General features: G+C 55.2%; 1 protein-coding gene across 2 annotated transcripts in view; it reads left to right on the top strand.

The window, feature by feature from the left end:
* Positions 1-511: 511 nt before the first annotated feature.
* The window catches only part of COL5A1 (collagen type V alpha 1 chain), a 210,114-nt gene continuing 184,986 nt past the window's right edge, over positions 512-25,639 (top strand). For both annotated transcript variants that reach the window (XM_055270439.2, XM_055270438.2), the window contains exon 1: positions 512-1,003. In XM_055270439.2, coding sequence (XP_055126414.1) covers positions 886-1,003 — 118 coding nt within the window. In that variant the 5' untranslated portion in view covers positions 512-885. The remainder of the gene's footprint in view (positions 1,004-25,639) is intronic.

The raw sequence follows: 25,639 nt of genomic DNA, 5'->3' as shown, positions 1-25,639 counted from the left end.
TGATCTGGCTGGATGGGAAGTTTAGTCTCCACCCAGAAGAGGAGCTCTGAACTCCTCCACGTTAAAGAAAAAGTTAGGCAGGGTAAACTGCAACTTTCTTTTTAACCCAAAGTGATCAAACCTCGGGGCCCCTCTGCACTGGTTCTTGGAGCACGGCCAGGTGCGGGCACCTGGGGTGGGAAGAGTGGGGGGACCAGGGTGGGCCCCTGGGCTCCGAGGCCTCCCCAGGCCCGCCCGCCTACCGGCTCTCAGAGAAAGAACAGGGGGCCGCGCCCGCCCCACGTCCGCTCCGCCCCGGGCCAGCCCCTTCCTCGCTGCGACTCGCCCGCTGTCCCCACCCCCTCGCCCGCGGCGCCCAGTGGGAGGCGGGGGCTGGCCTCGCCGAGCCCAGCGCCGGGCTCTGATTTGCTGCGGGCGTTGGGAATCGACAGCCTCCGCGGCTGCCTTCCAGGAGAGAGGGAGGGAGGAAAAGGGGGAAAAAAGTGCTCGGCGCCGAAGGCGAGGTCCGCACTCTCCGTCCCCGCGGCTGGCGCAGGACCTCACTCGAGCGGAGCGCCCACGGGGAGCGGGTCGCGGGGCGGCGGCGGCGAGGAGGAGGCGAGAAGGAGTTGGAGGAGGAGGAAGAGGCGAGGGAGAGCGAGCCCAGCGGGGTCCCGGCCGCCCCGCGGGCCAAAGTCGAGCCCTCCCGCCCGTGGGCGAGCGCGCCAGCCGCCCCTTCTAGAACAGCCGCCGCCACAAAGAAGAACGGGGGGTGCCGAGGTCCCCATGACCTCCTAAAGTGGTGCGGTCCCTGCTGAGTGCGCTGCCCGGGCCGTGACCCGCGCCCCTGTGCGTCCCCGCGCGCCTCCGAGCGCCCCTGTGCGCCCCGGCCCGCGCCCCGCCGGCATGGACGTCCATACCCGCTGGAAAGCGCGCAGCCCGCTCCGCCCGGGCGCCCCGCTGCTGCCCCCGCCGCTGCTGCTGCTGCTGCTGCTGCTGTGGGCGCCGCCTCCGAGCCGCGCAGGTAAGGGCGCCCTGGGGCGCGGGACTGCGGGATGGGGCGCGCGCGGCCCGGGCGCCGCTGTCATCCCCGGGCGACTTCGCCCGCAGAACTTTTCTTCCTTGGCCTGTGGAATGCACGGGCCAAGACCACGAATGCCATTTGCTGGGGGCCCCCCCGAGATGACGACACGCAGACACAATGCCGGCGGGCGCGCCGCCCCCTCCCCAAACGGGCGGGTCGGGTGGGGCTGTCGCGCGAGCCGAGGAAGGACGGAGGGCTGGATCAGCAGGAGGGGTTGTCCACGAGGCGGGCAAACTTTTGTCCCAAAACCTTCCTTCTCTGTCCCACATCACAGGCGCCCCGCTTGGGCCCACACAGCCCTAAAGCAGAACTTCCTCTGCTCAAAACCGGGCAGGGCCGCCCCCTAGAGTCACAGCCCTTCAAATCCCGGGACTCCTGGGGATGGGGGGAATCCCAGAAGCCTGGGCCCCCAGCACTGACCTTCCCCCAGGCACTGTCGCTCTAGGCTGAGCTGGCGCCCTGCTTTCCCCAGGGACAGCGTTTCCTGCAGCCTTGGTCACCTAAGTGTTCGGGGGCACTGGGGACCCCTGCAGGGTAGTAGACAGCCTTGCTCCTAATCCCACCCCCAAACTTCTTGATCCCTGGAAGGCAGCTTTTCCTGGATTCGCTGCTGAGAGATGGGATGCGTGGAGCAAAGCCAGAGATGGGCTTGCAGGCGGGGCTGTGAGTGGTTGGGATGATATGCAGATGTGGGATTCCTTCTGCCAAGGGTCATCCCTTAGAAGGAGGCTTGCTTCCCGGGGAGGGCGCTTCAAGGCAGGGACTGTCTGCGTCCCTGCCTGGGTTCTCGAGGGTTCAACTCTCCCTGTCGTAGTTTCCTGACGGGGGAATTTTTCTAGGCATTGCTCTTGGTAGTTAGTGGCGGGGTGGGTGTTCACAGACTCTCCAAAATCAGAGCCCCCAGCCCTGGAAGGTCCCCGAGTCCTTATTGACAGGTGGGGAGATGGAGGCTCAGAGCCGTGTGCGGCCAGGTCAGGAGAAGTGGCGTGCAGAGCGATGGGACGGTGGGCTCAACGAACTGCTGGACCAGCCCGCCGCCTGCCAGCAAGAATGCTTCTCTCTGCTTCACGATTGGAAGACAAGTGGGAAGAATCATTGTCCGTGTTCCGCTTGTCAATTAAAACACTCTTTTCCTTTTTTCCTGGCACGGTCAGTGCTTGTTGGGCTAACTGGATGAGCTGAAGTCTGGGTGTGGGGGCTGCCCTGGGGCTCTGGGGGAGGAGCCAGGAGCCTGGCCTGGTTCCCAGGACCTGGGATCTCATCCCTGGGCCGCCACCAACTCTCTCCTGACCCTGGGCTAACTGGGCTTGTGTTTCTCCAGGGGTCAGCTGAAGGTGGGGGACAATAGAGGTACCCAGAAAAGTGGAGAGGAGAAGGAAGGTGTGGTCAGGGACTGTGCCATTGCCGGGGCACTGGGCCCTGTCTCAGCGCCTCTGGGGACTTTTCCCCAGAAACTCAGGAGGGAGTCCTTCAGGGGAATCGTCACCCCAGACAGCTGGGGCAGGGCACTGCCTGGGGACCGTGCACCGGACCGGCCTTGGGGTTCCATTTCCCTCCCTGCCCATCTCCCGCCTCCACACTGTCTTTTTCCCTCTGGTTGTCCTCGCTAATCGAAGTGCGGCTTGTTGGAGGTGGGAGTGAGGATGGCCCAGAGCAGCAGGCTATGGAGTTGGACATTTTGCTTTTGTCAGAACAGACTTTTAGAAGCATGTGAAGAGACCACTTTTCTTAGTGAGTTTTGCCAATGTCTCTCCACCTCCCAGGGTGGGACCTGTTTGGAAGTCATCCTCCGAGCATGGCCAGAGGGGGCGGCTGTCCACTGGAGATGCAGGCGCAGCAGGGAGCCACCAGCAAGTGCCTGCTCTCTTCTCCATCTTTGGATCTTCCAGATGTTTTCCGAGGGTTTTCTGAACACAGTTCTTTTGCCTGCCTTCTTTTGGCCAAGTGTGTGAAGGAATGAAATGTAAGATTGCATTTGGGGCTGCTGAACAGTGTAATGGGGAAGGAGAGTATGGGAAATGAAACATGACCCCAATATTTGGAAATTGAGGTCATCTCCTCTACACGCCATTGGTTGACTCCAGTCACGTGATTGCTTTTTGCAATAATTTGTGGGGAGAGTCGGCCAAGTTTTGTGAGACTTGACAGATATCAAATGGTTAAATTTCCTCTGACTCAATCAAGTTGGCTAGAAAGACATCCTTTTCCATCCTCTGCCCCCTCCCTCCCTCTCCCCATAAAAGAGCAGTGAGTGGGTGGAGCTCAGAAGCCCCAAGAATTCCCCAAGCCCTCTCCCTGCTCTGGTCCAGATTTGCCAGAGGGGTTGAGTTTTGGTCGCTACCCAGGGCTGTGCCCACCCAGCAGTGCCACAGCCCCAGGCAGCGGCGTGTTCCCAGTGCCAGGCTCACAGCGGCTTCTCCAGTGATGTTACCCCTGGGCTGCTCCTGCGGGGCTGGCCAGAGCCTGCTCTTCACCCCGCCCTGCAGATATTTCTGGACTCCCCACTGCCACGCCTTAGCCGAACACAGCTGGTGCTGCCTGTCCTGCCCTGCCTTCTCGCTGCCTGGCCTGTCTGCCTGCCCTGCCTCCTCCCTGGACCGCCCCATCCCACTTCCCGGGAGATAGACCTTGATGGGTGGAGCAGGGGCTGTGCGGGGCAGTGCGGGGCAGTGAGCTGCCCCGCTGGAGGGCCAGGATGAGTCCCCAACACTTCCCCAGGGCACCCACATGGAAGCCTGAGCCAAGCTGCGTCTGGAACATTGCAGGACCTGTCCCTGCTCGGTCATGTGACGTGGCTCTGGGAACAGCCTTGGGAGACAGTCACACGTGGGAATGGAGGGGCTGGCACTTGCCTGGCCTGTGGTGAGCATCAGCTGCACCATCTCACTGCACCCTCACCCCGGCCTGAGAAGGGACAGAGCCTAGGAGTCGGGGGCAGGGATGCCAGGCAGATGTCTTCCATTCCTGCTGTGGGGCCCTAAGCCAGCATCTGCCCTCCGCCTGGCATGGTCACTCTTTGACTTGTCACAGTTCCCTCTTCTCACTTCCCGTCGGTTTATCAGCTCTCCCCGGGGAGAAGGCCAGGACCCTGAGCAATGGTCCTGGCCTGGGGGCCCAGTCCAAACAGGGTCCTGGGAGCAGAGCCATTCCATTTGGCCAACACAGCTTTTAAGTTCCTTTCTTCCTCCTTCCCCCTCCATCCTTCCCTCCCTCCTTCTTTCCTCCTCTCTTCCTCCCTCCCTCTGTCCCGTCCCCTTCCTTCCTTCCCTTTGTCCCTCCATCCCTTCTCTTTTTACTCCAATGCCTTCAAGAGGGATGCAGCAGCCACAGTCTCCACCACTTGCTTCTGGCCACCCAGGCCTCTCTGCACATCAGCATAACCTGCCTGGACCCTGAAGGCTTTTGCCTTTTCACCTGGGTCGGGCCTATCTTGCGGAGACAGAGGCAAATGGGATGGGGCCCCTCGTTTCCCTCCAGGAGCTCACAGTCTGACAGGCAGACTATTGTGAATTTTACTCAGGGCGCTACGTGGGATGTGCTGGGTGGGATGTGCTGGGTCTCGTGTCTGACAATCTGGGAGGGTTAATTGCACTGGGGAGAGCTGGGGAGCTTCCTGGAAGAGGCCATGTGAAACTGGCCTTCCCTCCTCCTCTTCTCCTTCCTTTTATTGCAGAAACGAACCTCCTTCGTGGGGTCCTCCTCCGCCTCTGGCTTTAATCTTGCCCTCTTCCCTCCTTCCTGACAGGACATTCCACACCGTGTCCCAGAGCTCTCCTGGGCGGCTCCCTTGGCTGGAAAGCCCCTCATTCACGGGCTTGGCAGGTGCCCCCAGCATCTGTTTGCCAGGAGAATGCAAGTGCCCCTAAGGGAAGTGGCAGATCCTGGCAGCTTCCTTAACCCTTTTTCTGCCCCCGTTCCTCCTGTTTCCCTTTGGTGGGCCCTGCTGGCCTGGCACAGTGAGCCCAGTCTGCACAGCTCTGCAGACAGCTCCACAGCTGTGGATTAGGATGTGGGGGCCTCTGGGGGTGATTTTGGGTACCTGTGCTGGGTGACAGGTGGTCTGATGTGGGAGGGGACATTCCTTGGCAATCAGATTACTGAACCCCAGGCCAGCAAGGTGGGTGTGAGGCCGGAGCTGAGTTTCTCTGCCTCTGAGGGGCTGTTGGATGGGCTGGGCGAGGACAAGTCAGTGCGCCTCAGCTTCCCCTCCTGAACATGGGGAGAAGCACATTTCTTGCTTTGAGGCATGGTTGTGAAGATTGATTGAGGCCACACCTGTGAGAAGCTTTGCAGGCTGCCTGACCTGTACTCGGCACTGGCTGTGTGGGGGTGTTAGCATGGCCCCCATCTTCAGTGGTGGTTTTGCAGGAGGAAAGAGCAGTGTTCCCACAGCCCTCTTTAGCTGCAGGTATCCCAGAAGCACAGGCGAGGGAGGTGTGCCTGTGTGGGGCCTGGCCCTGCTGAGACCCCGGGGCTCTGCTGGCGCCTGCTGTCGCCTGCTGCCCCCCTGCCTTCCTTGGCCTCGGTTCTTTGCTTTCCTATGGAACCTCATGGGGTCATTGTCCAGGCCGTGGGGTATGATGCACGTGAAAAGCTTTAGAAGCCAATTCCAGGGTTTGCACTCGTGTGTGCGTTTGTGTATATGGGTGTCAGGCCATGTGCACGTGTGTACAATGTGTATGTCTCCCCGCGATCTGCTTGCACACATGTGTTTGTGGGTATACATGTGTGTTTGAGTGTGCACGCATGCGCATCCTTGCACATGTACATGCGTTCACATGGGTGTCCCGGGCTGACTCCACATGCAGGGCCTGGTGTGTTTGAGGAGCTCGTGGCAGGGCGATGTTTCTCTCCTTACCGTGACCCGGCCCCAGCTGGACGGGAGAGGAGGAGATGGCACGTGGAGCCTGCTGGTTGAGCATGAGGCTGTGGGTTCTGCCGCAGGGCAGGCTGGGTCCAGCTGGATCTGACAATTTCATGTCTTTTTAAGCTCCCAGGAGGGCGATGTTACATTATGGCTCCCGCTTCTCCTCTATTTACATTCCCCCATATAATCGACTTGTCTGCTGTCAGTGCTTTGCCAAGTGTTGGTTTTAAAGTTTCTGGCCTGGCTGGTGGATGTGCCAGGATCCTGCAGGCGGAGCCTACAGCGGCCCTTGTGGTGGTTACTACTGAGTGTCAATTTGATTGGATTGAAGGATACAAAGTATTAATCCTGGGTGTGTCTATGAGAGTGTTGCCAAAGGAGATTAACATTTGAATCAGTGGGCTGGGGAAGGCAGACCCACCTTTAATCGGGAGGGCAGAATCTAATCAGCCACCAGCAAATATAGAGCAGGCAGAAAAACATGAAGAGACGAGATGGGCCTAGCCTCCCAGCCTACGTCTTTCTCCTGTGCTGGACGCTTCCTGCCCTTGAACATCGGACTCCAAGTTCTTCAGGTTTGGGACTGGGATTGGCTCTCCTTGCTGCTCAGCTTGCAGACAGCCTATTGTGGTGGGACCTTGTGATTGTGTAAGTCAGTACTTAATAAACTCCCATATATATATGTATATTTCTATTATTTCTATTCCTATTAGTTCTGTCCCTCTAAGGGAACTCTGACTAATACAGCTCTGCTCATAGGCAGGACTGCAGCCACCAGGACATGGCATAGGGACCAGGGTGGCATGCTGGCGAAGGACAGGTAGCCGGCAAGACGCCTGGATTCCTATCCTGGTTCCAGTGTCTACCAGCAGTGCATTTTCCCACCCCTTGCCTCACTTTCCCCATCTGTAAGAAGGGGGTGGTGACTGTAACTACAGCAGGGTTTTAGTGATGTCTAATGTATTACTTATATAAAGCACAAAGTAAGACCCCATTACTGCCCTTGCCACCAGGGGCCCCAGTGCAGCAGGAGGCTCTGAGGCGGTTCGGGGCCCTCTCCTCGCTGGCCTGTGTGTGCTCCCTTACCATCCTGTGTGGAGTCACACTGCTGCTTCCCTCACTGGGTAAGCAGGAGATAAGGTAAGGCAGTAAGCACCAGTGGTCAGTTCAGCGGATCGCTCGCTGCTCGCTGCCTCTGAGGCTTTGAGCCTGAGCCAGGAAGGTGCATCCTTGGGCAGTCGTGGGCCAGGCCAAGTTCAGCACGCAGCATGGCCCTCCCCTGCCTCCTCTGGCCACTTGCTCTTTACAAGGAACGGAGGTCCAGGAGGTGGATGGACCTGTGCACCTCCCAGCTGCAGGCCTCTGTTCTGTCTCTGTGATGTGATGGCGGTGAGTGGTGGCTGATCACTGAAAGGAGGTGTTCCAGGCAGGGGTGGGTGAAGTTGGTGGGGGTGGGGGGTGGGGGGGCTTTGCCATTTCAGATGTTGTTTTTGTGCCAGCCCAGCCCCAGGCCACTGGAGAGAAGACAGTGGAATGAATGAATTGGTGGCTGGATGCTCAGTGGAGGGGTGCGGGTCACTTTGAGTTGTCCATGTCAAATAGTCCGAGCCGTCACGCCCTCAGCTTCCTATCAGCAGAGGAGTTTTTCTGGAGGAATCTCAAACTAGGTAATAACCCCATATTAGCAGTAAATGTCACCATCCTTTGATGACTCAGACCTAAGAAATGGAACCACAGCCTGACCCACTTTTCTCAAAATTTAATTACTCAGAGCTCTGGGGACATGGGCTCAGCCTATTTGCGGAGATGTCTCTGCCCATGAAATGGAAGCTTCCTTTATTTTCTGTTTCCTAGACCCGTGTTCTTGTAAGGAAATTTACTCTTCTTTCCTTTTCTTCCTTGCCAGGACCTCGGCAATAGGGTTTCTGGTGGCCTTTTTTTTTTTTTTTTTTGTAAATAAATGCCACAAAATGACATAAAAGCAGTATGGTGATTCCTCAAGGATCTAGAACCAGAAATACCATTTGATCTGGTGATCCCATTACTGGGTATATACCCAAAGGATTATAAATCATCCTACTATAAAGACACATGCACACGTAGGTTTATTGCGGCACTGTTCACAATAGCAAAGACTTGGAACCAACCCATCAATGATAGACTGGATAAAGAAAATGTGGCACATATACACCATGGAATACTATGCAGCCATAAAAAAGGATGAGTTCATGTCCTTTGCAGGGACATGGATGAAGCTAGAAACCATCATTCTCAGCAAACTATCACAAAGACAGAAAACCAAACACTGCATGTTCTCACTTATAAGTGAGAGTTGAACAATGAGAACACATGGACACAGGGAGGGGAACATCACACACCAGGGCCTTTCAGGGGCTGGGGGGCTAGGGGAGGGATAGCATTAGGGGAAATACCTAATGTAGATGACGGGTTGATGGGTGCTGCAAACCACCATGGCACGTGTATACCTGTGTAACAAACCTGCACGCTCTGTACATGTATCCCAGAACTTAAAGTATAATAAAAAATTTTTAAAAAAATGTGTGTATGTAGCAGGAGTGACTTAAGTTGAAAAACTCTGACCCTTGCATTGGGAAACAGTGATCTCCCAGTGAGAACACGTGAGCGTTGTAACTGTCTTCCATTCTGCTGGCGGGTGGCCTGGGGGACCAGCACTCTTTCCCGTGTGTGGGTACAGAGGGAACGGATGAGGTCCGTATGCAAAGACATTGGGTGTGTCAGCAGGTTTGCTTGGCAGCATTTATGGACCCCTAACATGAGTCGGACCTGTGCGGGGGGCACAGGTGAGAGATAGGCGAGCCGTCTGTGCCCTACTGGGTCTTCCGCTGCGGTGGGGGTCAGCCATCTCTGAACAGGTGGTTTTACCGAGTGAGGTGCAGTAGAAGTGGGAGTAGGGTGTGGCCACGGCCAGTCGAGGTAGGCACCTGCCAGCCCCATGGGGCGGTGGCCAATCAGAGACCAGCCTGCTTCTCCAGGGCCAGCCCTTTGGGGCGCATGCGTCTGAAGTCAGGCTCCCATTGGTGGATGCAGTTGGGGGCGCATGCGTCTGAAGTCAGGCTCCCGTTGGTGGATGCAGTTGGGGGCGCATGCGTCTGAAGTCAGGCTCCCATTGGTGGATGCAGTTGGAGGCACATGCGTCTGAAGTCAGGCTCCCATTGGTGGATGCAGGGGGCACATTCACATGCATGTTCTTCCTCTGGCTCCTGTTCATGTCTTCATATTCATACTGGACCCTGATCTGAGGGTGCTTTCGTCAGCACCTGTGATCCTCAGACCCGCCCTTCGTGCCAGGTGGGATCGGCCCATTCTGCAGACGTGCCAGTCTAGCTCTTTGAGTCCAGCTGGCACAAGGGGAGGAAAACCACCCTCCACGTCCCAGTGGTCACATGGCCTGCATCTTGGTGCAGGTCCGTACAGTCACATGCATGGACGCAAGCAGCCTCTGTCCATTCTCAAGGCCAGGTGAGGGCGGCGTGGCTCTGCTCCCTCCTGTTTGTTTGCTGGGGCCGGCCTCAATGGCAGCTGGGTCCTAGCGCTTCAGAAGGGGAGCCATGGCCCCAGGTAACAGTGCGTACATGGAGCCTCTGCCTCGGTTTCTCCTTCTTCCTTTCAGATGCATAAAAATGCACATCAAGCCTGGGCATCATCTGGTGACCTCTTTATTTTTTAAATAAATGCCACAAAATGACATAAAAACAGTGTGGCGATTCCTCAAGGATCTAGAACCAGAAATACCATTTGACCCAACAATACCATTACTGGGCACCACCTCTACAAAAATTTCAGAAACAATTAGCCAGGTGTGGTGGTGCATGCTTGTGGTCCCAGCTACTTGAGAGGCTGAGGTGGGAGGATCACTTGGGCCAGGGAGGCTGAGCCTGCAGTGAGCTGTGTTTGTGCCACTGCACTGTAGCCTGGGTGACAGAGTGAGACCCTGTCTCAAAAATAAAAATAAAAATAAAAATGTACGCCAGAGAGCACGGTGGTCTCAGCTTTTCAGCTGTAGTTTCATCTTTCTTCTGGAGGACAGAGGCCCAGCCATCTGCATCCTCGGCACACACTTAGGTCAGTCACTGGGGCCTGTTGTGGGGGTGACAGGCAAGCCTGGGTGTGGGGAGAGCCGGCCTGATGCCCGTGGGCTCTGCATAGTGGGTGGGTGCAGGTGGGATGGCGGACGCAGGACAGAGGGGCCCCTGGGGGGACTTTTCTCGGGTCCTCTGCCCTCCCACCACTGTGTCCATCAGGGACATTCCCAGGATCTGTCTTTGCTGCTGGTTTTCTTCCCTCGATTTTTTGTTTTGTTTTCTTTCTTTGGGGATGATCTGAAATCCTCTTCTCGTGCTATTTCTCTCCTCTTCCCCTGGGGAAAGGAGAGTGAGGAGAAAGTGTCCCGTGCCCACGTTCTTGTGGACGTTCCCCTTCCTTCTTTCTAAGGAGGGGTGGTGACTCCCAGAGGCTCTGAGGAAAGAAGGAGAAAGTGACACTGCCTCTTCTCAGAGCCTTTGGCTACGGTCGAGGTGGTGTGAAGGGTGCTCTTGAGGGAAGGGCAGGGAGCTAGATTTCTGACTGCGATTGTAATAGCTTTCTTTCTTTCTTTCTTTCTTTTCTTTCTTTCTCTCTCTCTCTCCCTTTCTTTCTTTCTTTCTTTTTCTTTCTTCCTTTCTTTCCTTTCTTTTTTTTTGAGATGGAGTTTTGCTCTTGTTGCCCAGTCTGGAGTGCAATGGCGCAATCTCGGCTCACCACAACCTCCGCCTCCCAGGTTCAAGCAATTCTCCCACCTCAGCCTCCCGAGTAGCTGGGATTACAGGCATGCGCCACCATGCCTGGCTAATTTTTTTTTTGTATTTTTAGTAAGTAGAGACGGGGTTTCTGCATGTTGGTCAGGCTGGTCTCAAACTCCTGACCTCAGATGATCCACCCACCTCGGCCTCCCAAAGTGCTGGGATTACAGGCGTGAGCCACCGCGCCTGGCCCATAATAGCTTTCTAGGTAATTATTATTCATGTTATTTAGGGTCATGGTCTCAGTAATGGTCGTCTAGGTCAAAAAGTACTGCTTGAGCAGTGGAGATACTCAGCTGAAGGTTGAGAACACACAGGGCATCCTTGGGCTGGTGTGGCGGTGACAGTGAGCTGGTGACAGCAGGCAGAGCCAGTGTAACACAGCTCTGCTGGGTGGTGCAAGGAGATGCTCCAGCTGGAGCCATCGGGAGAGGGAGAGGGGATGGGAGGGCAGGGGAGCGACTGTCCTGCCAGGGATGCCAGTGTCACCCTCCTGCCAGTGTCACCCTCCTGCCAGTGTCATCCTCCTGCCAGTGTCATCCTCCTGCCAGTGTCGTCTTCCTGCCCCTGAAACAGGTGGACATCATGGCTTCTCAGCCCAGACCATTTGGGGACATGTGGCAATGTCTGGAGATGTTTTCTGATTGTCGCACCTGGAGTGGGGGCAGGGCTATCGGCCTGTAGTTGGGGGAGTCTGAGGATGCTGCTCTGCACCCTGCAGTGCACGGGACAGCCCCCACCAAAAAGACTGACCCAGCCCGGAGGCTGCAGGAATGGTGGGATAGAGGAAGCAAAGGTGAGATTCCGTGGCCCCGCCCCATGGCCTTCTCATGGCTCATTGTCAGACAGGACGGAGGGCCTCTTCTTAGGCCAGGTCCAGGGTTTCTCCTCATGGTGCAGACCAGCAGTTCCCAAACTTCACCAGGCCCCAGAATCCCCCCGAGGCCTCTCTTAAGGCACAGATTGTTTCTGACTCAGGAGGCCTGGGGTGGGCCCAGGAAACTGCATTTCTAACGAGGTAAGTTCCCAGACCACACGGATGCTGGGGCGTCCGGGGGTGCCACACTTTGCACACCACAAGTCGTTCTGCGTCCTCGAGCCCAGGGTCTGGGATTTCAGCATTAATGATGGTCGAGGGGTGGGGAGGGCACCTGCCAGGGGAGAAGCGCTGGAGAGAAGAGAGGAGGGTGTAGCTGTTCCTCCACCCTCTCAGGAACCTCCCACTTTCTTTATGGTGATCCCTGCTTCACAAAGGACCCATGGTGCTCTTCCCCTGCACACCTGTTGACGGCAGTCACTCATCTCCAAAGTGAAGACTCCACTATCCGGCAGGTCTTAGGGAGCAGGGAGACCCTGGGGGTGGGGGTGAGCTTCCAGAGAAGGGGTTTCCCATGGGTTTGGCCATGAGATTCTGCTGTTGTTGATGTTGTTCTTATTATGGGAAGGCTCAGACACAGTGCAGCAAAGGTTGTGTTCTGCCTGGGGCCACAGGAACCAGCCCACAGCCAACCCCATTCCAGCCAGAGGCCAGCCCACGTCCCTGCACCCGGTGATTTTGAAACCAGTCCCTGACATCAGCTGCATTCTTTGGTAACCATTTCAGTCTCCGAAAGAGGAGGACCCCTACTCCAAACTCACCTCAGCTTGCTGGCCACGTGCTGTCTGTGCGTCTCCCAAGGGCACCCCCCTCACCCAGACCTCCCCTCCATCCATACTGTGCTCGGTCCACAGGGCCAGGCTGTGCAGAGCCAGGGATCTGTAGGACTGCAGGTGTATAGGGCTGGGGATCTGTAGGGCCAGGGTTCTATAGGGATGGTGGTCTGCAGGGCTGGGGGTCTTTCAGGCAGGGGGCTATAGGGCTGGGGACTCTGCAGGGCTGGGGGGGGGTCTGCAGGGTCAGGAGTCTCTCAAGCTGGGGATCTGCAGGGCTGGGGGTGTGCAGGGCTGGGCATCTGTAGAGCTGGGGGTGTGTAGAGCTGGGGGTGTGTAGGGCTGAGGGTGTGTAGGGCTGGGGGTGTGTAGGGCTGGGGGTGTGTAGAGCTGGGGGTGTGTAGAGCTGGCGTGTGTAGAGCTGGAGGTGTGTAGGGCTGGGGGTGTGTAGGGCTGGTGTGTGTAGAGCTGGAGGTGTGTAGGGCTGGGGGTGTGTAGGGCTGGTGTGTGTAGGGCTGGTGTGTGTAGGGCTGGGGGTGTGTAGGGCTGGTGTGTGTAGGGCTGGGGGTATGTACAGCTGGAGGTGTGTAGGGCTGAGGGTGTGTAGGGCTGGGGTTGTGTTGGGCCCAGTGTCCGTAGGGCTGGTTTATCCGAATGCACTGGGTGGCCTTGGGCTTGAGCTTCTGCACTTTTCTGTTTCCTGCATCGATGTGGGAGGGAGGGTGAGTCCCCACCCGAGGGAGGCAGAGGTGGAGCTCAGAGAAGCACAGAGCCCTGTGGAGGCCCCCAGCCGGGAGGGTGGAGCGCGGCTGTGTCCCACACCCTAACCCTCTCAGCTGGGCTGTGCGGCGTCCTCATGTGTCTGAGCTCAGTTCTGCTAAGGCAGTTGGTAGCACCTTCCCGTGCCTCAGTTTCCCCATCTGTCAAGTGGGCATGAAAATAATACCTGCCTCACAGGCATGCTGAGAGGACTCAGGATTCACGTGTGTAAACTGCTAGGACCACCACAGCTGGCTATGGTCATTACTATTACTGTGTGTCCCAGGCATGACATTGGTTCAGAGGTCACAGGTGGCCCCCATGAGGTGACTTGCAGGAGTCTGCTGGGCCCATGGAACTGGGCTGGGCTTGTGAAAGTGCCACAGGAGACAGGAATGCGTGACCAGGTTGGACTCAGCCCGAAGGCTGTGGGTGAGGACCCAGAGGGTGCCATGGGTGCTGTGCCCACCAGGCTGTCCTATGGCACGTGGGCTTGTCAGAGCCTCTGGCACCTGCAGCAGGGCTCCCCTGCCCTGCCCTCCTTGAATGCTCTGGCATGGAGGGCTGGTACCAAGACAGCAGCTGCACTGCCATTTTGCAGAGGGTTGGAGTTCTCTGTGTCTGTAACCCTGGCCCGGAGTTGCCTGGTGTTTTCTGGGATTGACTGGAAGCAAAGAAGGCGGGTGGGCAGGTCCCGCTTCCTGCAGGGTGGGGCTTTGGGGTGCTCACCACCGGATGCCAGAGGATGCCGGAGCGTGGAGCCTGGGACCCTCACAGTGGACAGGTGCAGGAGCCCTGGGGCCCCACCTTGCAGATTCAGATTCTGAGGGTCTGTAGTGGAGGCTGGGGCCTGCGGCTCCTCATCCTGCCCCCACAGTGCAGTGGCAGTGACCAATTGAGGGCACTTTGGGAAACTCTGAGCAGAGGAGGGTGGGGGCCTGTGCCTCCCTCCAGCCCTCTGTCCTTCTGCAGGGCCTGTCCCTATCACCAGCTCACAGTCACCTCTTGGACTTTTGCAAAGAGAGCTCAGGGGATGAGGAGGGAAGCAGTGATTCTCAGGGACACCGAAGCTCAGGGAGCTTCGGAGGCCGAGAGAGCAGGTTTGAACTCCTGGCTGTGGTATCTCCACATGTTACTTAACCTCTCTGATCCGAGGCAGCTTATCTGCATATCAGAGGCAATAGCACCACCTACCTGGACTGGGCGGCTGTGAGGGTCTAAGGAAGCCATACTGGTGTGGATGCAAAGCCCTAGGTGTACCCGGTGTGCAGGACATCGCCCCGTGCAGTGCAAGCAGCAGGTGCACTCGTGGTATTGATAACAATGCCTGCTGCTTTTATTGGGATGGTGGCAGATGGTATCATATAATTCTTATTAGAGACGGCTGTTATTTTACATGGCTGTTAATAGGGAGGTTGAGAGGCAGTAATTGTAACTTTTATGAAGTGTGAAAGAAGGACTAAAGCTGCTGTTTGCAGGTTCAGGCCCAGCCAGGGGCCTCAGAGGATGCTAAATGGTTGGCACAAAGGGGCCAGAGGGTCCAATCTGTAGGACAGGGGGTGTACTTTATAGATAATATGGGGGACGGGGCAGGGGGTGCGCTTTATAGATAATATGGGGGGTAAGGCAGGGGATGCAGTTTATAGATAATATGGGGGGTGGGCAGGGGGTGTAGTTAATAGATAATATGGGGGTCAGGGTGGGGGTGCAGTTTATAGATAATATGGGGGTGGGACGGGGGTATAGTTTATAAATAATATGGGAGTAGGGCAGGGGTGTACTTTATAGATAATATGGGGGTGGGTCGGTGGTGCCGTTTATAGATAATATGGGGGTGGGGCGGGGGTGCAGTATATAGATAATATGGGGGCAGGGCGGGGGTGTAGTTTATAAATAATATGGGGGTGGGGCGGGGGTGTAGTTTATAAATAATATGGGGGTGGGGCAGGGGTGCAGTTTATAGATAATATGGGGGTGGGGAGGGGGTGCCGTTTGTAGATAATATGGGGTGGGGAGGGGGTGCCGTTTATAGATAATATGGGGCGGGGTAGGGGGTGCAGTTTATAGATAATATGGGGGTGGGGCAGGGGTGCAGTTTATAGATAATATGGGGCGGGGTAGGGGGTGCAGTTTATAGATAATATGGGGGTGGGGCAGGGGTGCAGTTTATAGATAATATGGGGCGGGGAGGGGGTGCAGCTTATAGATAATATGGGGTGGGAGGGGGTGCAGTTTATAGATAATATGGGGGTGGGAGGGGTGCCGTTTATAGATAATATGGGGGTGGGGCGGGGGTGCAGTATATAGATAATATGGGGGCAGGGCGGGGGTGTAGTTTATAAATAATATGGGGGTGGGGCGGGGGTGTAGTTTATAAATAATATGGGGGTGGGGCAGGGGTGCAGTTTATAGATAATATGGGGGTGGGGAGGGGGTGCCGTTTGTAGATAATATGGGGTGGGGAGGGGGTGCCGTTTATAGATAATATGGGGCGGGGTAGGGGGTGCAGTTTATAGATAATATGGGGGTGGGGCAGGGGTGCAGTTTATAGATAATATGGGGCGGGGTAGGGGGTGCAGTTTATAGATAATATGGGGGTGGGGCAGGGGTGCAGTTTATAGATAATATGGGGCGGGGAGGGGGTGCAGCTTATAGATAATATGGGGTGGGAGGGGGTGCAGTTTATAGATAATATGGGGGTGGGAGGGGGTGCAGTTTATAGATAATATGGGGGTGGGAGGGGGTGCAGTTTATAGATAATATGGGGGGCAGGGCAGGGGGTGCAGTTTATAGATAATATGGGGGGCAGGGCAGGGGATGCAGTTTATAGATAATATGGGGGGCAGGGCAGGGGGTGCAGTTTATAGATAATATGGGGGGCAGGGCAGGGGGTGCAGTTTATAGATAATATGGAGGTGAGGTGGGGGTGCAGTTTATAGATAATATGGGGGTGAGGTGGGGGTGCAGTTTATAGATAATATGGAGGTGAGGTGGGGGTGCAGTTTATAGATAATATGGCAGGGCAGGGGGTGCAGTTTATAGATAATATGGGGGTGAGGTGGGGGTGCAGTTTATAGATAATATGGCAGGGCAGGGGGTGCAGTTTATAGATAATATGGGGCAGGGTAGGGGGTGTAGTTTATAGATAATATGGGAGGTGAGGTGGGGGTGCAGTTTATAGATAATATGGGGGGTGGGGTAGGGGGTGTAGTTTATAGATAATATGGGGGGCTGGGGTAGGGGCTGTAGTTTATAGATAATATGGGAGGTGAGGTGGGGGTGCAGTTTATAGATAATATGGGGGTGGGGTGGGGGCTGTAGTTTATAGATAATATGGGAGGTGAGGTGGGGGTGCAGTTTATAGATAATATGGGGGGTGAGGGCTGTGGAACCTTCCTCTGTATTCACTTCTCCAGATGAGTTTCCTTTGCCCTGGGGTGCCAGGCCTGACGGGGAAGGGCAGGGGGTGGGACAGGACATGCCTGGACTCCTGGAGAGGACTCTGATGTCTTCTGGGAAGGGGGCACAGAGTCAGTGGCCTGGCTTATGGCCTTGGGGCCGTTTTGCAGATGAATAAGCTCAGACTTAGAGGGTGTGGGTTCCTGGTGTCACAGGCTGGTGAGAAGTCGGGAGACCAGGACTGGGGAGTCCCAGCCTGTCGGGTGGGCTTCATTGATGAGGGATGGGCCGGGCACGGAGATGCTGCCCGCTGTGGCGGACTGCACTCGGAGTCGTGTTGCTGAGGAAAGCAACCCTGCCCGTCTCGTCTCTTGCCACCATCAGGGGAGGGTGTTCAAAACTGGGTCTTTTCTCAGCCTCGGTGGGCTGGAAGGGTCCCAGGCTTTCTAACGCAGGGGCTTTCTGCCCAGGGCAGGCTCTGAGGACCAATGTTCCCCCTACACCCATGGTGGTGGGCAGCTCACCCCGCTGCGGGCAGCACCCATGCTGGGAGGTTCTGGACCCTGGCCTCCGCAGCCCATAGGTTTCACCATTACCCTGAAAATCTCCTTGCTCACCAGTGATAAAGGAAAGCAGCTCCGAAGTGCAGACACCCGCTCCCTCTTTCTTTCCTTTTCTGGCTGCCCGGGTCTCCAGTTCTGCTGGGACAGCCCTGGGAGGGGCAGCCCAAGCCAGGCCTGCATGTGCCCCCGCCCCTGCACGCCCCCCGCCCCTGCTGGGCCTGTCCGTGCACGCCCTGGGCCCCTCCACGTGCACGTGCTCCTGCCTCCCCTTCCTGCAGCCAGGGCCTGGCCGATTACAAACAGCTGCCTGGCCCTCGAGCAGGATTTGCAGGCCCTGGAGAGGGGCTATAGTCCGAGGGCAGTGTGGGCCTAAAGGCATGTCGGGGGTCTTAATGGAAGCCGATGCCCCTCTTGTACCCTGCCCGGCTTCTGTGCCCTGGAGGGTGGGGGGGCGGGGGGCAGTCACCCTGTGGTTGTGTGGGGAGCAGCTGGGAAGGTCTGGCTCCAGGCCTGGAGGGGAGGGGCTGCTGGGCTCCAGGTGGGCTCTGGGGTCCTGGCCCTCTTCAAGGTCTCTCCAGAGCCTGATAACTGAAATGTCAGTCTAAGGTAGAAATTCACATGAGACATATGAGGGAGGGGTTCGCTTGAGAATTTTCTCTGCACCCTAAGTGACTTCACACTGTGTTTTATCCGGATGGTCTCTGTCTAAGGCAGGAAGTGTCATCCCATTTGACAGATGAGAAGCAGGCTCAGAGGCCCTGCAGCTAGGAAGTGGCAGAGTTAGGCCTTTAAAATAGCCTTTGAGGCCGGGTGTGGTGGCTCAGGCCTGTAATCTCAGCACTTTGGGAGGCTGAAGCGGGTGGATCCCAAGGTCAGGAATTTGAGACTGGCCAATATGGTGAAACCCCATACTAAAGTATAGGTCTCTACTAAAAATACAAAAAAATCATACTAGTCTCTACTAAAAATACAAAAAAATTAGCCGGGCGTGATGGTGCCTACCTGTAATCCCAGCTACTTGGGAGACTGAGGCAGGAGAATTGCTTGAACCTGGGAGGCAGAGGTTGCAGTGAGCCGAGATGGCGCCATTGCACTCCAGCCTGGGTGACAGAGACTCCATCTCAAAATTAATAATAATAATAATAATGAAGCCTTTGAATTGTGGGCATTTGATTCTGTCCAGCTGCTTGGGAACATGCCGGATACGAGTCCAGGCCTTCCGAGAGTGCCGAGTAGCCAAGTAAGGTGGGATTTTGGTCCCTATCCGAGGGACGGTTGCACTTTTTTTCTTTGGGGTCTTCATCCCTGCAGTAGGCACTGAGAGAGAGGAGCAGGAGGAGCGTGAAGTCCAGTGACCCCACGAACAACCCTCTGTCCTCCCTGCCCTCCTGCATCACCATGGCCCTGGTGGTGGGTCTCAGGAGGGAGTGGGGCCTTTTGGATCCTGTCACTCAGCAGCCTCTTCCAAAGCCCACTGGGCTGTGGGCTCCACAGGCGCCCCGAGTACCGTCCTAGATGAGATCTGCGGATTAGATCTGGAGCCTGTGCCCAGCCGTGCATGCGCTGTTTGCTTTAGAGGGTGAGCTGCCCTGGTCTGAGTTAGTTTTTCCATCTTAGCGGGAAGGAAAGACTGATAGGGGAGGATTATCGCCAGGTAGGCGCTGCCTGTTTAATATCAGCCGACACACGGCCAAGGAGAAGTGGGGCCCAGCAAGCCAGATGCTATAGCAGATAAGGTGCAGGCAGGCCAGGGGCAGAAATGGACCAGATGTTTCAGGAGCTGAGCTGGGATAGCATCACAGAACTCCTCCTGGGTCAGGGACCTGGGCCACGATCCACATCTTTAAACCATCGGCATTTCAGAAAAGAAAAATGCAAACCTGAGAGAAGCAGTGCCCCAGGCCTGATTTCCAAGTCCACCCTTTATCCTGTTAGCAGAACGATGTGTTCTATGTGCCATGAGAGTCCTCAGGTTTGCCAAGGACCAGGCTCTAAAGAGTTTTACCCTTGGTTTTCGCTTAAAATGGACCATGAGTCCTAAAGAATTGTCAAAGTCCTCTGAAGATTCGCTACCTGGGTAACCCACCTACCCCTACTGTATGCCCCAGACAGATTCTATTAGGAAAAGTTAGGAAGTTTCAATTTATTAGAAACCAGTGGAATAGAGATGATGCTGCAAATGTGGTCTTAGGCCTTTCTAGTTTCAGGTCACCTCAGTAGCCAGAATTCACTGTAAACAGTGGTAACCCAAAGCCCGACTTCATGTTCATGACATCAAAACCTCAAACTTCAGTGTCTAGCTAGAGACCAGTGGTGGGAGTGGTGCCCCTGGAGGTTAAGGAGGGTATTGCATCCTAGCTCTACTAGACATTGTGAAAACCTAGGCTTGGCCTGGGTTGTACTAGAGTACTCATGGTGTGACCTCAAAACCATTACCATTCTTCTGTGCCTCAGATTCTTCATGTGTAAAATGGAGCTGATGATGTCTCTCTACCTCATAGGTTTGTGGTGAGTGTCTAAGGAGGCACAGTTTAGATCTCCATAGAAACAGGCAAGGTCTCTTTGAGTTCTTCCTGCATCTCACAGTGCCTGCCACTATGAGGTGCTCAGTGAATGGTCATTGGGTTGAATTGTAAGTGCTTTGTAAACTCAGTGGGTGCTGACCGGCCCAGAGAATTGCTATGTTTTGAAGTAGCTCTCTGAAGTGGGGTGGAGAGCAGATGTTAGAAGCTGTGAACCATGCGCCTAGGCTCTTTTGGGGGAAGATGGAAGGTACCAGAAGAGTGATCTCAGCTTACCACCCCCACCACTGGCTGGCAGAGGTGGGGTATGCTGGGCTTGCTGACCCCAAAGAGGCTGGGTAGGAGAGGAAGCTGAGAGTTGCTGCATCCAGGGAAGCTGCCCATCAGCCTTCCTTGGATTGCGATCTTTGGGATCAGGGGTTCACTAATTATCCCACATCTGACATTAATCTGGGCTCAGCCATGTGTTGCTGAGCTTCACACAGCTGTTTGCACCACCCCGGATCTTTCAAGGGGTCCTCAAGCAGATGACCAGTTTGCATCAGGTCATGTGCGTGACGTGCAGGGGCCTCCAGTCCTGTGGGCAGATGCTGACGGATGGGCTGATGGCTTCCAGCACCGACTGCTTTCTGTCTGTGACTTTCACTCCACCCACCAGTCCTGCGAGGTCAGTATGGTTCTCCTGACTCTGTGAGGACGTGCCCAGTTGACTTGGCCAATAGGGAGCAGACCTGAGACTTGGTGGGTCTCTTAGACGCCGGTGTCCCCTCCACACCACACCCATACCCCCTTCCCATGCAACCCTGCCCAGCCCACCACATCTTCCTGAGAGTTTTCCCAGATGTCAGCCAGCACCTTCTTAGCTGTAATCTCTCCAGGCCCTTTCAACCTAAATGTCTTTAATTCTGGGATCAATCATCTCACCCCATAAATAACTCCCAGGAGCTCTTCCAGCTGTGCTCCAGAATTCCTTAAGCAGTGCCAACTTCGCTGTTCCTCAGACCGCTTCTTTCCTTTCCAGCCCTTCCCTCCAGCGGCTTCTGTTCTCAAGGAACCTGCTAAGGTGGGTCCCAGGATGGCATTCGCCTGGACATGGATGCCAGCGTTGTGAGTGCTCCATGCTGAAAGCTGCCTTCTCTGGGGTGGTTACTCATGCAGAGGTGGGAAACTGACTCTGTGCCTCTCTGTTGGCTTCTGTAATCCAGCCCTCCCTGTGCTGAGTTTAAGCCCAAACGAAATCACTGGGCTCCAAGTATGTGCCTTTCTCCATAAAATGTGATGCCTGGTCAATATCTTGGCCAAAAAAAAAAAAAAAAATTCCTCTGAAGGGGGGTAGTCTGGTCTCTTTCTAGTCACTTGTGAAAATATTTTCTGATCTGATCTCTGCAGTCGTGTACGCGGCCAGTACATAACTGCCCCTAGGCAAGGCCCTGACTTCCAGGCCGCTCAGGGCAGCTACCCTCCCTGGGATATGTCAAGCCGAGGGCTTCGCACATTCTTCTCTGACAACTCAGCTGGTTTCCAGCCCAGTCCGGCTGCCTCCTTCTTTTCTACTTTGACTTTCCTAACAGCCTGGGAAGCTCTGAAGCCCGTGTTTTCAGGCCTGCTGGTGCCAGTGGAGCTGGCCTAGGCCTCCCCAGCACCCTTCCTGACCCCTATGTAGATGCCCAGTGCTGCCTGCCAAGGACTTTGAACCTCTCCAGTGGGGACATTCCGTGCTCCTTGGGTGATGGGAGGCTGAGGGTAGAAATGAAGGTTGATTAAGAGAGCTGCCCAGATGGAAGGGCCCCTGGGGGTTGTTCTCCACCCTCATGCTCTGCAGCCTATATCTCTCCTCTGATCTCTCTCCCGGCCTCAGCTTTCACAGCTCTAGAGTGAGGTGGGGACGTGGACGGCTGCCAGCTTGGACAGGGACGGGCTAACTCGCATGAAACCCTCTGGGCTGCAAAGCGATGCTCTGAATCTGTTGTTAATTACATCTTCCTTGGGCCACAAGTTCTGCACCAGAGGCAGTCACTCCAAACCCGGGGCTGTTAACCATAGAAGAATCTCATCTGCCTCGTTAGCGGAGACTGATGATTGTTCGCTGCACAGCTACTGCCTGCTCTGTGAGCCTCCATGTTTGGAAATTTACTAAAAATACTGCCTCTGCATTCAACTCGCCACACATTTTTGTGAGCATGTACAATGTCAGAGGCCCTGTGGGTGGCTTTGCTGAGGGGGTGGTTGAAGAGACCATGTTCCCAAAATGAAATTCGACGTTTCCTGAACAACTGCTCTCTGCACGTTGCTGTGCTGGGTGCATCCATCGGATGCAGCCCCTATCTGGAAGGAGGGCCATGTGGGCCAAGAAAGAAGAGAGGATGCCTGGCCTGACCTGGGCTGGTCCTGAGGCTTTGAACACCTGGGCTCCTCATCCTGGAGTCAGTGTGTGGTGGCCGGGGGCCTGTCCCAGAACGTAGCACACTTCTCCTCTCTGCTGTCCTCACGTTGCCCTGATAGCCTAAGAGGGTGAAGGGCTGGGGCTGGGGGAGGGAGTGTGGCCCAGGTGTTCAGAGGCCTCGGGAGTCTGCTGGGGAGGTGCAAGGAGGCCGCCCTGGCCAGCCTGGCAGGGCTGGGAGGCCATGGGCACTCAAGGGGGGAGGATAAATGTGTCACCTGAGCATTTTCCTCCTCCTCCACTTCCTTCTTTAATATCTATTTTTAATGAAAATAATACATTTCATTATAGTCATTTTGGAAAACACCGAAAAGTATAAAGAAGAAAATAAAAATGACTGTAAACCCAGATTCTCCCAAACCCAGATTATGAATACAGAGAAGAAAGTACGGAGGGAAACGTGTGGTGGTGGCGGGCGGGGAACGCCTGGACCGTCCCCGGGCCTCTGCCCCAAGCGCCCCTCCCTGAAGGGGAGGGCCTTGGAGTCTGAATATGGCAGACTTGGACTTTCTCATGTCACATTAGAGTGCAGGCGTTCTCCTTCATTCATGACCGCTGTCAAAAGTCTAATTTTAAGTGTCTTCTATTGGATACTGGGGTGGCTCCCCCTTTTTTGATACTGCAAGGGCAGGGGTGTTGAGGAAGCTTGCTGTGGCGGGTCACCAGAGCCGCCATCACCGGAGGGTGCTAGAGGCCTTCTTGGGCTCTCCAGGGGTAAGGGAACATCTTGGGGGTGCTGGGCAAGCAGCAGACCCCTGCACACCCTCGGGAATCAGTCAGCTGTTGGGAAGGTAGAGCTTTTGCCCTTTAAAGCCAGGGCACTGGCAGAAATGTAGAGTTTGGTAAAGACAGCCTGTCATGTTGGCTGGGAAAGACAGGATTCATCACTGAACTGGGCTGGAGTGTTGCAGAAGCCGTCTGGGAAAAAAAGATTGGATCCTGCCCTACTCTTCTACCAAAATGCATTCCAGATGGATCTGAGATGCAAACTTTAAAAACGAAACCATAAAACTACTAGAAGAAAACATGGGAGGCCAGGTTTTACAGTCTCGGGATGGGAAGCCTTTCCGAGTATGACGTAAGCCCCGGCAGTTATAAAAGAAAACAGTTTGACCCCATAAAAATCAAGATTTTCTGTCTGGCCAAAAGAAAAGCAAAAAAACAGCCGGTCACCGTAAGATGAGAATCTACGCGTATCTGACAGAAAGGGGGTTGACCTGCAAGGAACTTCCACTCATCAGTCAGAAAAGTCCAGCAAGCAAACACCAAGATGGCCAAAACACACGGTGAGTTCTCAGGAAGGAAAATACTGGTGACTTTTAAACATGTGAGAAGATGTTAGACCTTACTCACAAGGAGAGAATGGAGGTGAATCCCCAGGGAGAGGTACTGCTCCCTCCGCCAGATGGACAGAGAACAGAAGCTGTGAGTCTGTGACACTGGCTCCTGTGAGGGGCAGTGGGTGTTCCCGTGGTACCTTCTCTGAAAGGCATTTGGCAATATCTATCCAAGCATTAAAACAAACGTACTTGGCTGGGCGCGGTGGCTCATGCCTATAATTCCAGCACTTTGGGAGGCCGAGGAGGGTGGATCAACTGAGCCCAGGAGTTCGAGACCAGCCTGGCCAACATGGTGAAACCCCATCTCTACTAAAAATACAAAAACTAGAGCTGGGCACGGTGGCTCACGCCTGTAATTCCAGCACTTTGGGAGGCTGAGGGAGACAGATCACTTGAGGTCAGGAGTTCGAGACCAGCATGGCCAACATGGTGGAACCCCGTCTCTGCTAAAAATACACAAATTAGCCAGGCGTGGTGGCGGGCATCTGTAATCCCATCTGCTCAGGAGGCTGAGGCAGGAGAATCGCGTGAACCCTGGAGACGGAGGTTGCAAGTGAGCCAAGATCATGCCACTGCACTCCAGCCTGGGCGACAGAGAGAGACTCCGTCTTAAAACAAACAAACAAGCAAACAAAAACACACATACTCTTTGACCAGCATCTCCGGTTCCCAGAATGTTTCCTGCAGATATACATGTGTGTGGAGAACCGTTGTGCAGCAGCGTCTGGAAGGGCGAAGGGGCCAAACACCCAAACGCCCGTCAAGAGAAGCCGTTTAGATGGGTTACCATGCAGAACAAAACAAGTGCAGCAGCTAAGAGGATGAAGTTTTCATTTGCTGAGGTACACTAATCTCCAAGATATGTTAAGTAAAGCAAAGCAGAATGAAGAATGTTCGTCGTAATAGATCCATCTCTACTCAAAGAAAAGACACACAAATCTAGGCTTGTCTATGATTATTGAAAAGGGATGCATACAAATTGGGACTCGTGTGTAGCTTCTGTAGAGTGGACAGCTGGGTGCACAGGGTGCAGGTCTCTCCTGAATCTTTTGAAAGGGGTTGAATGCGTTGTTGTTCAGCAGGTAGGTCTTTGGAAGGTGGACAGTTTTGTGTGCACAATACAGAGCAGGGACAGGGAGGTGGGGCTGGCGGCTCTGGGAGCTGCCAACCTTTCCAGCAAGCAAGCAGCTGGCATTTGGCTGAAATGACTTAGTCAATTAAAACAACTTGTGGTCTTAAAAATTAAAGAGCCCAGGCATGGTGGTTCACGACTGTAATCCCAGCACTTTGGGAGGCCAAGGCAGGTGGATCACCTGAGGTCGGGAGTTCGAGACCAGCCTGACCAATATGGTGAAACCCCATCTCTACTAAAAACACAGAAACTAGCTGGTGTGGTGGCACATGCCTGTGGTCCCAGCTACTTGGGAGGCTGAGACAGGAGAATTGCTTGAACCCGGGAGGCGGAGGTTGCAGTGAGCTGAGATCGCACCACTGCACTCCAGCCTGGGTGACAGAGTGAGACTCCATCTCGAAATAAAATAAAATAAAAATAAAAAAAGGACAAAGACAGGAAACAAGACCAACCCAGGCAGAGGCTGGATTGGCTGCATATGATCACTCAGTAATGCTTCGAAAATAGGAGTGTGCCCCTGTAGATGCTCAGAACTGAAACTGTCGTTGCCAGCCTTCATCCACTCATTTTACAGGTGGGGAACCTGAGGCTGGTACCTACCTGGTGTCACTTAGTAAACTAGGAGCAGAGAAACTGGAACTGGGTCCCTGGGCTCAGCACAGGCTCCTGGGGCCATTCTGCTCAGGCCCATGGCCCTCTTCTCTGGAGAGTGGCTTTTGGCCTCAGACGAGTCTGTCCAGGAAGGAGAACTCTCTTCTTGAGGAGGCTCTGGGCCTTGGGTGTCACTGGGCATGAGCAGGCTTCAGGGGACTTGTTCTCAAAGGCACACAGGTTGGGCTGGCCAGGGACAGTCCCAGCCTGGCATGCTCCTTCCTCTCCTCTCTCCTGGATAACTGAGAGCTCGTGAAGGGCAAGGCTTTTGCCTCTCTTGTTTGGCCTCAGGGTGGAGTAAGCTAGTTTGTCCTTTCTCTACCAGGGGGCTCCCTCATTGGGGGTGCCTGGAGGATGGATTGTGGCTAGCCCATCATGACCCTTTTCTTCTGCCAGCGGGTGTGGGGACGCCAACCTGGGCTGGCCTTGATTC

This window comes from Symphalangus syndactylus, chromosome 3 (genome assembly GCF_028878055.3).
Source record: "Symphalangus syndactylus isolate Jambi chromosome 3, NHGRI_mSymSyn1-v2.1_pri, whole genome shotgun sequence".
In the NCBI taxonomy this organism is placed as follows: Eukaryota; Metazoa; Chordata; class Mammalia; order Primates; family Hylobatidae; genus Symphalangus; species Symphalangus syndactylus.
Note: the sequence above shows the minus strand (reverse complement) of the source record. Positions and strands in the feature narration are given on the sequence as shown.